The sequence below is a fragment of the Mustela erminea genome, chromosome 4 (assembly GCF_009829155.1).
Source record: "Mustela erminea isolate mMusErm1 chromosome 4, mMusErm1.Pri, whole genome shotgun sequence".
NCBI classification, from domain to species: domain Eukaryota; kingdom Metazoa; phylum Chordata; class Mammalia; order Carnivora; family Mustelidae; genus Mustela; species Mustela erminea.
The window spans coordinates 149,477,915-149,492,433 of NC_045617.1; the positions used below are offsets into that span (position 1 = coordinate 149,477,915).

At 42.1% G+C, this 14,519-nt stretch overlaps 1 protein-coding gene across 1 annotated transcript; it reads right to left on the bottom strand.

Annotated features, from left to right (window-relative positions):
- Positions 1-5,163: 5,163 nt before the first annotated feature.
- On the bottom strand, positions 5,164-6,102 carry LOC116587602 (putative olfactory receptor 2B8). Its single transcript, XM_032338225.1, has one exon. The coding sequence runs from the start codon at positions 6,100-6,102 to the stop codon at positions 5,164-5,166; it is 939 nt and encodes a 312-aa protein (XP_032194116.1).
- Between the last annotated feature and the right edge of the window lie 8,417 nt (positions 6,103-14,519).

Genomic DNA, 14,519 nt, shown 5'->3' on the forward strand with positions numbered 1-14,519 from the left:
ATGGAAAGTCTGCTTCTCCCTCTCCCTCCGCTGCTTCCCTCCCCATTCATGCGCACTCTCTCTCTCTAAATAAATAAATAAATAAAATCTTAAAAAATAAGAGTAACTTCTTTAAAAAAATCTTTCCACAAAGTTATTAAATGAGATTTTCTAGAACTATCCAATGTAAAAACACAGCCCACTGTTTCTGATCAAAATTTAAATCCAGAGAGTGAAAGAATGGCATTTCTAAACTTATTAACTTATGTGTATCTTTTATGACAACAAAAAGAGCATACTTTGTCCTATTCAGCTCTTTACTGGTGTGGATTTTATCAACAGCACATGTCCCCACCACCTCCTGGTAAGTGGTTATTTTCTTTGCAATGTGACCTGCAGGAATAAACTGTTACCACACATGCTTGGGTATATTTGTACACATTTCAGGACACATTGGAAATACATCATTTATAATCCTGTCACTTCAATGGAGTACAAGCTAAAGAAAACAGTTTCTTCTACTATTCAACTTCACAAGAGTTAAGAGATTGACCTACAAGAGATTATAAGTGGAATACATTTATTTGTGCAAGTGCATATCCCTGTGTGTGTGTGTGTGTGTGTGTGTGTGTGTGTGTGTGATAATGTACTAATATATATGCTACATCAATCTAAATGCAAGCCACAATGGAACCTGTCATGGAGGCATTTGAGAAGAAAATTTATTTGGGAAGTACAGGATGGTTTTTCCAAGAAAGACAATGAATCAGAGAGAGGGTGGTTTCATGCTAAAACACACATTGTAGCCAAGATACTTCCTTTAAAGACAAAAAACAGAGTTCTCATTTCCAAATATTAATAAAGAAGTTTTCCCAAAAGAATCTTGCAAAACTATTTCAATATTCCCAAATGGTTGAAATGGGGACATAAAAATACCTGGAAAGCACTGTTTATGACCTGCTACAAGGGGAGCTCCTGGAAAGGCTTTGACAATTGATCATGACGTCATATTGACCATGAGGATCCCAAATAATCCAACCATTAAAAATGTCCAGGATGAGAAATGCCTGGGTGGCTCAGCCATTAAGCATCTGCCTTCAGCTCAGGTCATAATCCTGGGGACCTGGGATCAAGTCCATCAGCAGGCTCCTTGCTCAGCAGCTTCCCTCTGTGGCTTGTGCTGTGCTCTCTCTCCCTCTCTCTCTCTCTCTGACACAAATAAATAAAGTCCTTAAAAACAAAAATGTGCAGGATGATCACTGAGACGAAAGACACAGGTCAAGAACTGAACACCAAACATCATTCACAAAAGAACTTAAAACTATTCTCAGAAATCTTACCTTATCAGAAGAACTTACAGTTCTTAAATACCCCATAGATTTCTTTTTTATTTGGCTTTCCTTTTTTTTTTAATTTTATTTTTTCAGTGTTCCAACAGTCATTGCCTATATACCATACGGGATGCTCAGTTTAGAATGGTTAAAATAAATCCACTCAACAGTATAAAACAATGGAATTAAGTTTTTAGAAAGCATCAAGGGTATGGCAAGTGCAGAGACCCAGGGCAGATTCCAAAATGGGCCTCAAGGTCATACTGACTATCTTGAATGGAAACAGCAGGTGCAAGGACACCACACTGTCCTCTGTCCTCCTGAATGCAGGAAACAAATCTCCCCACGAAAGGCACCTGACCAGGATGAAGAAGTAAAAGACATCCTAAATCCACATAGGGACCTTGCAGTTGAGAAAGCTTAGACACAAACCTTGCTACTTTTTTAGGAATTGGGACATCAGCCCAAATTCTGATTACAATTCCTTCCTAACTAAAGCTCCCAAGCATGTATTTCCTTTATCCTGTCAATTCCGCATACATTTCTTGTCTCTGTTAAAAGGTATAAAAACTGCCTGCCTTGGTCATTTCTTTGGGTCTCAATTTCATCATTGAGCCTCCATGTTCCAGTAATAAGACTTCAGAGTTATCTCCTGTTAAGTCTGCTCTTATCAATTTTATTCCAAAACAAGTGGAAGAACCCTGGGAGGAAGAAGGAACTGTCTCCCTCCCCAGAGCAAGGGTCCAGTCCCTAGACCATCTCAGGGACCCCATCCTCTGACCCCTCTGAGCAGAACTCCTTTCTGCACACTGACACAGACCTCACCTTCCCAGCAAACCACATTCCCATGCACAGTGGTCCCAGAGTCTGCAAGACCAGGTCTGAAATACGCTGCAATACCACAGCCAGGAAAGAACTTCTCACCTGTATTACAAGACAAGCACCTGAAAAGAAGCCACCTGCGAAGGAAAGGGCTCACAGTGACCTATAACCTGTTCCTCCCTCCTCGCTGAGCCTGGACAGAACAGAATTCTGGCAAACAGTAACTGAAATGCACAGACTCTGAGCAACGTGAGGGTCTGACAGGGGTGGCTGTGCTGTGATTTCTGACCTAGTAGTGATTGCAGCATTACGCAGAGGGTCTGTTTAGAACCTCCACTCTACACACTGCAGATATGCTACCAAATGACAGTCCTAAAGCCAGGACAGGGCGATGAAGGTGGGGACACATAATGTGTGAATCCCCCCAGGCCTTCTCTGTGCTGACTAGTACCACAGTAGATCTGGCTCACATTTGAGAAGAAAAATGCTTTCCGTCGCAGTGAAGGGGTCTTCCAGGCGTGTCTGATGGCTCTGGGGCCTCCTGCACGCACTCCTGCTACTTGGTATCCTTCGCTACGTGGTAATGAATCACCTGAGGTTAAAAATTGTTTCACGTGAGTCCTACAGGCATTCTGGGTCTCTGCCATCACTACCTGAGCCAATGGTGTGCGCCCTGTGCTCCTCAGGAGGCAGAAGAGCTGGAAGAATCCATGACTTGCTCTAGAGCATCATGATCCTCCTGACCTCCAGGGGCTAAACACAGATGGAATAATTTAGCTAAGCTTTTGGGTACAAGTGCACAGCCATGACACACTTACTGGTGAACACACAGAAGGAAATGGTCCAAATCATACTTCTCACAATTTACACAACTCTGGAGTCTATTACGGACAAGGCATGGACACCATGGGGAGCAGATTCCTAACATTAGAAAAATGTCACAGAACAATCCTGAACTTGTGTTTGGTCTCTTAACTGATTTCTTTCTTATTTTGTCATAGATCCAGAGGTCTTTGTTCTCTATAACTTATTTCCATGAGTTGTAAGCATCCAAATGCCACTCACACATTCACTTAAAGGAAATAAATATTTTGCTCCAGGTTCTGTGTGTCCTTAAGAGCAGAGAAGGAGTTGTTCACCCACTACAATAGGCTCTGTAACATCATGAGTCCTTGAGGGTTTTGCACCAAAGACAGTTCACTTGAGGGACTTTAAAGTGACCATTTGGGTATAACTGTCAGGATGTGGCTGACATAAGGGAAAGCAGGAAGTTTGTCATCATCGGGATAAACAGTGGACAGAACTGTTTTCCTACTGGCATACAGGAAGCATCACTATGGAGTCAAGATACATCCTAGGTGTTGATTTCAAGTAAGAATACTGTGATGCTAGTATTGATACAGAGAAAACCTGACCGTGTGCATTACCTCCCCTGGCTGCCATTTCCAGCCTCCACATGCTGTCTCTGCAGCAAGATCACTTGGCACGAGCATGGCCAGCTCAGGGTTCAAGGCCCTGGGGAGGCCAGGATAGGGACAGGATAGCTGTCAGGATAGGGAACAGGAGAGTTGGTATGTGCATGTGTCCACCCCAAGACATAAACACATCTACCTGCACTGGGCTGTGTGCAGAATTCGGAATGATGTGACAGTTATTTCATAATGAGATGGCTATCTATAAAGCTTAGACACACAGAGACCTTTCATAGTTCACATACATTTTATTTCTTTCTTTAAGTTTTCTCCTGGTAAAAATGAGTAAACTCCACAGAACATGGGATTTCCCGGGAAACAGAGGTCATTTCTCTTACTTTCATGTGTCTCTGCATTCAAATTGCCTGGGGCCTTGGGCAGATGTGAGATACAAAGCATATCAGTTGATGCCTGGATCAAAAAATTTACAAAATGGTATGAAGAGAAGATCTAAATGTTTCCCCCTTTGAAATTTTGCTGCATTATTGTAGATAGAACATACAGAATATTGACTAGGAACTGAGTTATGTACTTTCAGATACAATAATGTCCTAAAAGTCATTTTGAATGCATGGGGTGACTCCCAGGCCACGTAGCTGGCTTGCAGACCACACACAGGCGCTCCTCTGCCTGCAGCACAACGTGACACGTAAGCACTGTCCGGGGCTCGGCAGCTGCTGCTCAGCGTATCGGCAGCAACTCACCAGGCCCTGCCCCTGTGTGACAGGAACGCCTCACACAGGCTGCATAGAACCACTGTCACACTGCTCACATCACACCTGGACTGATATCTGAATGGCTGTATCAGAAGTGATGTTACCAAATTTCTCGTCCATCTAAAAGTATGCTGTTCCCACAGATGCCCACCTAATTCTGTGAAAAGGCAATGATACAGTCAATCTATGGACCTGATAATATGGCCATGATCCAAATACAATAATAAGTGACCCTCCTCCAGAAGCTGCTACAAAATGCTAAAGTGTTAACATTTCTTACAGCGCATTAGTGGTTCCTATTCTTATTTTGCCTATGCCTTTCATATCATGTGCATAAATGTCTTTTTGCACTTAGAAATGGAATAGGATTCCCAAATGGGAGTGAAATATGAAAACCTGTGGAGCTCTCTAAAATACGAATGTGATGAAGATGCTCGGGCAGCCAGGTGGGTGCACGTGGTGACTGCCCAACACGTGATTTCAGCTCAGGTTGTGATCTCAGCGTTGTGCGACCAATCCCAGCATCAGGCTCTGCACTCAGGGTACAGTTTGCTTGAGATTCTTTCTCCCTCTCCCTATACCCCTGCTGCTCATGCTCTCTCTTTCTCAAATTAAATAATAAATCCATATATATATGCAAATGATCTAGGAACAAAAATCGGCCTCTCTGGAAGTTCTGTGGATCCATGAACTTGGATTTGAGCACTCATTTGCTCCAAAGAATGAGATAAGTAAATTCCCTTGAGACTTATCACGGGAAATTTGAGATGATCCACGTAGGTCACAAACATCTTAATCACTCTGGCATTCAATGTGTTCCATCAAAGGGTCTTCCCTGCCCAGTCATCTGGAGTCCTGGCCCCTGCAAAGTACCTTCTTCATTGCTCCCGTCACATCCTTGTTCCTCAGGGTATATATGATGGGGTTGACCGTGGGGGTGACGATGGCGTAGAACAGAGAAACAAACTTGACCTGATCCTGGGAGTAGTTGTTGCTGGGCTGGAGGTAAGCATAGATGGCCGTGCCATAGAACAGGGAGACCACTGTGATGTGGGACCCACATGTGCCAAACGCTTTCCTCTGCCCTGCAGATGACTTTATTCTTAAGACCGCCCTGACGATCTGACCATAGGAGAAGATGATTAATGCCACAGGTACAATGAGAATGATCACACTGGCAAAGAAGAGCTCAGACTCATTCACAGTGGTGTCTACACAGGCAAGCTTGAGCAGTGCAGGAATCTCACAAAGGAAATGGTCTATTTTATTTCTTCCACAAAGTGGTAAAAGGAAGATGAGCACTGTCTGCAACAGGGAGTTGCCAAAACCAATGAACCATGACGCAGAAGCCATGAGGGCACAGAGACGGGGGTGCATGATCACGGTGTACTGCAGGGGCTTGCAGATGGCTGCATAGCGGTCAAACGCCATGACCCCTAACAGAATGCATTCCGTGCATCCCAGCCCTAAGAAGACAAACAGTTGAACTACACAGCCACCAAACGAGATGGACTTGTCTGCTGTCCTGAGATAAACCAGGAGCTGAGGGACACTGCTGGTCGTGTAACACAGGTCCAGAAAGCTTAGGTTGGAGAGGAAAAAGTACATGGGAGTATGTAGATGTGGGTCGAGGTAGGACAAGGCAATGATGGTGGTGTTTCCCAGCAGAGTGAACAGGTAGAAGATCAGGAGAACCACAAAGAGGACTAGCTCCAGTTGAGGCCGGTCAGAGAACCCCAGCAGGATAAACCCCGTGAAAGAGCTGCCATTCTTCTGTTCCATCCTCTGTTAGTGCATGTTTCCTGTCAGGACCCAGTGTTTAGCAACTTTTAAAAGAAACCTTTAAAAAAAAATGTTGGTGCTGGTGGAGATAGATCTCTCATGTTATAAGACATGGCCATGGCATACTAAAATTAACTATTTTAATAAATGATTGAAATTGACATAATTTATACCAGTTTAGTTCCACATTATCACAAAAAGTAAATCTTTAATAAGTAATATAAGAAAAATGAAAGGGGTGCCTGGGTAGCTCAGTGGGTTAAAGCCTCTGCCTTCGGCTTGGGTCATGATGTCAGGGTCCTGGGATCGAGCCCCACATCGGGCTCTCTGCTCTGCGGGGAGCCTTCTTCCTCCTCTCTCTCTCTTCCTGCCTCTCTGCCTACTTGTGATCTCTCTCTCTGTCAAATAAATAAGTAAAATCTTTTTAAAAAAAGAAATATGAAATAATGGACTTCGTGTTAGCATCAGACATAGGTATGAAAGGTCTTTGGTATGACTTAATGGGACTTAAAGGACTGTAAGTATGTACATACATTTTAGAGATAATAAGGATGAAGGAAATAGAGGGAGAACAATCAGAAAGAATCAGAAGGAGATGCAGACAGAGGGAGAGACGTTATTGCAAATATGTATCTTGTGTTTTACACAACTGGATTTGTACACACCTCAATTGCAATAGAATATAATACAAAAGAAACTCGAAAATGTGTTCAGATGTAGGAGTTTAAGAGCTAGAATGTACATATACAAATAATTCAATTACATTCAAAATATCAGTAGTAGTTCTGCATATAAACATTATGTCAGAATTACCTAAGATACTATACTTATGAAAGTTACATGTTTGGAAATTGTGTTTCCTTAGAGTAGTAAAAGAACTAAACACACACTCAGAGAGACCCTGAAAACACCACCATTTAAATACAGTGCTTAACTTTGCATAAAGACGCTTAAAATTACTGTATCAATTTTCAGGAACTCTGAGCATACCTTGGTTGTGCATCATCATGTGGAATCAGAGCCCTAAAATTCAGTGCCCGCAACTTTCTTCTTCCTTCTGCAGACTTTTATTTCACACATTGCCAACCAGAGCACATGAAATTCCTGAAAAAGGTTGGAGTATTCACCATCCACATTCTAATCAGAATAAATATTTTTTAAAAGTTACCCAACTGTATGATCTACATACAAAGGGTAATGCTTTACACCACTTCTATGATAAATTAATCAACTAGACAAATATATAGAGATAAAGACCGATTTATTCTCAAAGCAATGACAGGTAAATACCTATAAAGGAAGCCTTTGAGTATGACAAAAAAGTCATAGAAAAGGATATTCGGGTATTATCTAAAATCTCAGATACCCGTCCACATTAGGTTAGTACCTTCTCGAAGCTGTCTTGCAGAGTTAATGATGCTGAATCAGACATGTAACCAGCGCTCGGGTGAGTCTGATGACCCTATACTTCCAGCTGCTTAGAACTGAAGAAGCAGTTATAAACCAACCAAAGAGGCTCAGAAAATGAGTGTTTCAGTTCGTTCATGTTCAAATGCTTAGGCATACAGTTCATTTCTTGTTCTTCTGAGACTAAATATCTGAATCAGGTTTCAGGGCAGACCCACTGGTGTGTGGAAGAAATTGGTACAAAACTGGCATAAAATAAGTTTTATGGACTGAGAATAGAGGATACAGTATGTCACATTATTTTATACTTCCTTGGATTTCCTATAGAGATGCATTCAGTTGTATCCACTAAAAAAAAAAATCTATCCACAAACACTTTCTTAATGGAATTAGTTATAAAGGTATCTGAGACAGTGTAAATGTGCAACAACAGAGAATGTGCCCAGACTCACACCTGCTCAAAAGAGCAAATAAAAAAAAAAAAAAAAAAACACGGTTCAGTTTCATGCACACACGCACAAATACAAATAAAATATCTGAAAGAAATTGCTGGCATTTTCAAGGTGTCTAATGAAGGCTTTACTCACCAAAGTAAAGAGGACAAAAGGGAAATGTTAACTCATCCAAGGAAAACACCAGTATCATATTGTACCGTCACAATACATAGTGATCTATTTTCACATTATCTTATCAATAAGGACAAAGAAGGAAGGAACGAGAAGACAAAACTGTGGTGAGCTGAACTTGCACAAATGGTTTCCTTCTTTTCTGGATTACATACGCATGTGTATGTGTGTATACATGCATCTAAAGAATGCTGAATGGCTTCTATCCGAAAGGTACAAAAATGAATATGATTTTCCATTGAAAAATAAAGTATCAGGCAAAGGAGATGCCCACTAAAAGAGACAGAAAGAATGGGCTTGTCTGTGGAGGTTACAATTGCTTCCAGTGCCTTCCTGGAGAGAACCCTGGGAGGGAACAGGAATACTCTTGTCATAGTCCACCGTCTTCTTTCTTTCTTTTTTTTTTTTTTTTTTCACATTACATCTAGGAAAACTATTCCCCTTGAGCAGCACTGGACGTGAGAAAGAGCAGCCTGCATAATGCATTCTTCGGATCTCAACAGCTTGAGCTGCGGACCCGGCTCACTGTCCTCCCTTCCACCTCCCCCGCTCAGCATCCGTCCCGCTCCAATCTCTGTGCACCACCTCAGAACACATCTTCCCAGAGAAAGGACATGTGTAGCCTAAGGTTAAATGAAAAACTTCATTTCATCTACTTCTTACCACGTCAAAGACCGTGTGAGTAGACTAAAAACCATCATCTCTACGTAGGTAGGTATCAAATGCCTGAATGCAGTAAGAGACATTCATTCCTCTTGGACAAACTATGTAAATAATCCTGGCTGGACAGGAACAGTAAACACACCCATCCTATGTAAGGAGCACAGAACGCTGTCTCTGGCAATTATCATGATGTGAGACGGTAGAGGAAAATCCAGTTACAAATCCACACATAAATTATTATCTTGCATACAAAACAATACATCCTTGACAAAAGCACAGGTTATACATTGAGAGACTAAAGAGTTATTAGGTGAAATAAAAATAAATAGATTCAGGCACCTGGGTGGCTCAGTGGGTTAAGCCGCTGCCTTTGGCTCAGGTCATGACCTCAAGGTCCTGGGATCGAGTCCCACATCGGGCTCTCTGCTCAGCAGGGAGCTTGCTTCCTCATCTCTCTCTCTCCCTGCCTGCCTCTCTGCCTACTTGTGATCTCTGTCAAATAAATAAATAAAATCTTTTAAAAAATAAATAAATAAAATAAAGTAAGTAGATTCTACAAAACAGAAACAATGGCATTTTATGTAATAATCAGCATCTAAAAACAATAAAGTGGGAAATGACATCTCAAAAAATACAATTCTACAATAATAATTATGAGAATGGGCATTAAATGGAAGAGGTTGAATGTTTCATACCAGCACATGAAAGCTGATAGACCCATTACCACGTGTTCAATGCTGACACATAAGTCTAAAACTTCAAGTGGAAGAGTCCATATTTCTTGAAAATCACATACTCAGTAAGAAAAATACACATTTTAATTATCAAAAATATTGTAAAAATGTCTGTATTGAAGATATTTCAAATATATAACAGTCACCGACATAATTGACATTAAACACTGCCCTATCCATTTCCTGAATGAATCCTGAAGTAGTGTTGACAGTGGTAGGAATGAATCACTATTACTTTAATAAAGCTTGTGTCCCCTAGGTCTGAGCTGACCCCACATATTCTACAACAGGCCCCCAAGGTCAATGCGGGATGAGCTAGTGAGGGGGAAGGCAGCTTTCACAACACTGGAAATGACAGGTCTCACGAACTGGATGGTGCTTTCCACCAGGTTCCATGGGAGAAGAGGATCAAGTAGGATTTCCACTGCACGTGGCTTGTTCAGGGAGTGCTCCCAGGATAAAGGGGATGAGGGAAGCAGAACAGAGCAGAGAATGCTGCTAAGCAAGGATGTGGTCTCAGGTGGAAGATGGCATGCACCTGATCCCGTAAGAAGCCGGACACAAGTCTCCAGTACAGTATGCATCTGTGCTGGTGGAAATACTCAGCCCTCGCTGTCTAATGCAATAGCCACTATCCACATGTCACTACCTGAGCATTTAAAATAGCCTAGCTGAGAAATGGAATTTTGTATTCTATTTAATTTGAATTAATTTAAATTTAAATGACTTTCTGTGGCTACATACTCCAGTATTAGACAGCACAGCTCTGGAGCATGCATTGCATCAGACTTAGTCCTATTTTGACATTGGCAGCCTTTTGTCTCTCCCGTGAGTCTGTCCCTGGCTGTGAGCTGCCCCAAGTGTGTTCCCCAGACCCCCTGGCAAAGTGGATCCCTTTCAGCTGAGGGCAAATCTCTGAAGAAGGGAATGGCTGTGCACCTGGCAGCCCATATTCCTAACATGTACGGTTAGGATCAGAGCAGCAGCCAGGTAAAGAGCATCTGAGCAGGGCCCCAACAGCATTCACACAGAGTCCATTCACGATCCTGTGCAAGGATAGAAGGATGGAACCCAGCGTCCCAGTAGAGATGCACTGACGCAATATCCACAAAATGGAACTCCCTGTTGTGATCTTCAACATAATGTGTCTAATAATCCTTACATGTTTTAGATTCTTTGGTAACTTCGAAGGGAGAAAATGAACATTTAGAAATGATAAATGGTGACAATGAGATTTAAACAGAGAACAAATATTGTCTATTTTCATAGACAATAAGAACCAATAGGAAAGTATGGAAGCATATAATACTTTTATACACATGAAGATTCTCTTATTCTATTGCTGAAGGGCATATTTTATTCCCATTACATATAGATATTTAAAGTATTTTCCACATGTGCGTACACAGGTGTAGTGAATGTACTGTAGTAGAATGAAATGTCTGGGAATGACTTGGTGGAGTCTATAACAAAGAGATAAATTTAGTTCCTACATTTGGTGACTTTACAGTTTTCTGTTAGACAGTAGACCATGCGTGCAAACCAGGACAGCTCTTCTGTGACAAGAACAATTGCAACGGAAAATGAACTAACTTCCAATTCCTAAAGCAACACACAGACCAAGTTTCATTTCACTCACCTCTGTTCACCCTCTCTGTAGGTTCAAAGCTATTTCCCTACCTCCTTTCCAAGTCACTGCCTCAAGACGGTATCAAGGACTGGCACTTGGACATGTAGAATCAGTCGTGTGAAGTAAATGCACAGGTTGACTACACCAGCACTGGCTTATCCATAAATTTTTCCTAAGCAGAAGGATGTTTTCTCATGATAACTTCATGTATCTTTAGGTGAACAGAGATCTGCCCTTTTCCTCTAGGAGCTAGGAGATGAAGACTACTGCAAACTCCACCTTGGTTTCCCAAAAGCAGTGACCTGCCTGTATGACAGGGAGACCCTTAAGAGCACAGGAGAGGTGCTGTGACACTCAGCTATGGCTGGGCTGGCACTGAGAACCAAATGTGTTTCCCCAGCTGACGTCTCTGGGGAGCAGATGCCCCACACTGTTAATGAGCCCCGTCACTGAGCTGTCCAGAGATGGCCGTCCTCAGGGAGAATGATGATCAAGGACAATGCCAGAGGAGACCTTGATTATCTCTTTTGTCATGTCATATATTTCTCTATGAATGACCTACATGTTTTACAAAACATTGAAGACTTTTCTGACACAATTGCCCAAAGCATTTACATATAAATATATAAGTAAGAGTCCTTTCACTTACTGACTTTTAAATGCAAATCTGTGAATAAATTTTTCATCTAATTTTAATATAATCGTGATCTCAGGTTGAGGGGTGGAGCCCAGCTTAGGCATAGAGCTCCCTGCCCAGCTGGGAGTCCACGTCCCTCTCTATCTCCTCCTTCACCTCACCCTCTTCACGCACTCTCTTTCTCTCTCTAAAAGAAATAATTTAATCTTTAAAAATAAATAAATAAATGTAAATACGTGAATTTTTTTCACTTACTCTCCTTCATAACTACTGTACACGGGATCACAGAGCTAATAATGAGGCATAGTCTAATCTTTGGTAGAGTCAAATTCTACCAACCTTCTAATGAGGTTACTTTTAAAAATTCTTTCTTTAATTATCTTTTTATTTAAATCCAGTTAGTTAGCGGTGCCTGGGTGGATCAGTGGGTTAAGCCTCTGCCTTTGGCACAGGTCATGATCCCAGGGCCTGGGATCAGGCTCGTGCTCAGCGGGGAACTTGCTTCCCCTTCTATCTCTGCCTGCCTTCTGCCTACTTGTGATCTCTGTCTGTCAAACAAATAGGTAAAATCTTTTAAATAAATAAATAAATTCAATTAGTTATCATATAATGTATTACTTGTTTCAGAGTACAGGTCTGTGATCCACCAATCCTATACAACACCCAGTGCTCCTTAAAACACATCCCCTCCCCAATGTCCATCACCCAGTTACCCTTTCCCTCCACCCCTGTCCCCTCCAGCAGTCCTCAGTTTGCTTCATGTGATTAAGTCCTCATGCTTCATGTGATTAAGAGTCTCCTATTCCTTTTGTCCCTCTCTGGTTTTAACTTGTTTCATTTTTTCCTCTCTTCCCCTGTGATCCTTGGTTTTGTTTCTTAAATTCCACATATCAGGGAGATCATATGATAACTGTCTTTCTCTAATGACTTATTTCACTTAGCCTAGTACCCTCTAGTTCCATCCGTGTCATTGCAAATGGCAAGATTTCATTCTTTGATGGCTGCATAGTATTCCATTATACACACACACACACACACACACAACATACATACCACCTCTTCATTATCAACTCATCTACCACTGGACATCTGGGCTCTGTCCATAGTTTGGCTATTGTGAACATTGCTGCTATGATCATTGGGGGTGCACATGACCCTTTGGATCACTATATTTGTATGTTTGGGGTAAATATCTAGTAATATAATTGCTGGGTCATAGAGTAGCTCTATTTTCAACTTTTTGAGGAACCTCCGTGCTGTTTTCCAGAGCGGCTGCACCAGCCTGCATTCTTACCAACAGTGTAGAAGGGTTCCCCGTTCTCTACACCCTCACCAACACCCATCATTTTCTGACTTGTTAATTTTAGCCATTGTAACTTGTGTGAGGTGCTATCTCATTGTGCTTTTAATTTGTATTTCCCTGATGCCGAGTGATGTTCAACATTTTTTTCATGTGTCTGTTGGCCATCTGGATGTATTCTTTGGAGAAATGTCTGTTCATGTCCTCTGCCCTTTTCTTCATTGGATTATTTGTTCTTTGGGTTTTGATATGCTACCAAATGACAGTCCTAATGCCAGAACTGGGCGACGAAAGTAGGGACACATAATCTGAGAGTCCCCCAAGCCTCTCTGTGCTGACTTGTACCATAATAGTTCTCTGCCCCACATTTGAGAAGAAAAAGGATTTACACTGCAGTGAGGGGTCTCCAAAGCTAATGTCTGATGGGTCTGGGGCCTCCTAGATACTTGAAAGGGCTCTCAGCATTTTCTATCCTCTGCTAATTGGTAGTAAATCTGCTGCTAGTTAAGAACTGTTTCATGTGAGTCTGACGGACATTCTGGGTCTCTGCCATCACTACCTGGGCCAACGGTGTGCACTCTGGGTTCCTCAGGAAGCAGAAGAGCTGGAAGAACCCATGACTTGCTCTAGAGCATCATGATCCTCCTGACCTCCAGAGGCTAAAAACAGATGGAATAAATAATTGAGCCAAGTCTTAGGTACAATCCCTGTAGCCATTCCACAGTTATTGGCAAAAATGCAAGAGTCCAAAAAATATTGGTGACAATTTACACAGCCCTGGAGTCTGTTTGCAGACAGGGCATGGAGAGCTTGGGGAGCAGATTCCTAACGTTAGAAAAATGTTACAGAACAATCCTGAACTTGTGTTTCGTCTCTTCAGTGATTTCTCTTTTATTTTGGCGAGGATCCCAGAGACCTTTGTTCTCTGTCATTTAGTCCCATGAGTCATAGACAGCCATATGCCATTCAAACATTCACTTAAAGGAAATGAATCTGATTCACCCCAGGGCTCTCTGTGTCCTTAAGAGCAGAGAAGTTTTTCACCTAGAACAATAGGCTGCATGGTTTCCCAAGACCTTGAGGGGTTTTGTGTCTAAGAGAGTTCATTTGAGGGATTTTAAAGTGACCATTTGTACATAACTGTCAGGCTGTGGCTGAAACAGACAGTAGAGGGGTGCCGTGGAGGTTATTTCTATTTTTTTAATATTTTATTTATTTATTTGACAGAGAGACAGAGATCACAAGTAGGCAGAGAGGCAGGCAGAGAGAGGAGGGGAAGCAGGCTCCCTGCCAAGCAGAGAGCCCTATGAGGGGCTCGATCCCAGGACCTTGAGATCATGACCTGAGCTGAAGGCAGAGGCTTAACCCCCTAAGCCACCCAGGTACCCCCTTTGGAGGTTCTTGATTTCAGCTCAGCTCA

What these genes read in the sequence shown, in the direction of transcription:
- LOC116587602 (XM_032338225.1), bottom strand. Translation starts at nt 6,102, where the DNA reads ATGGAACAGAAGAATGGCAGCTCTTTCACGGGGTTTATCCTGCTGGGG.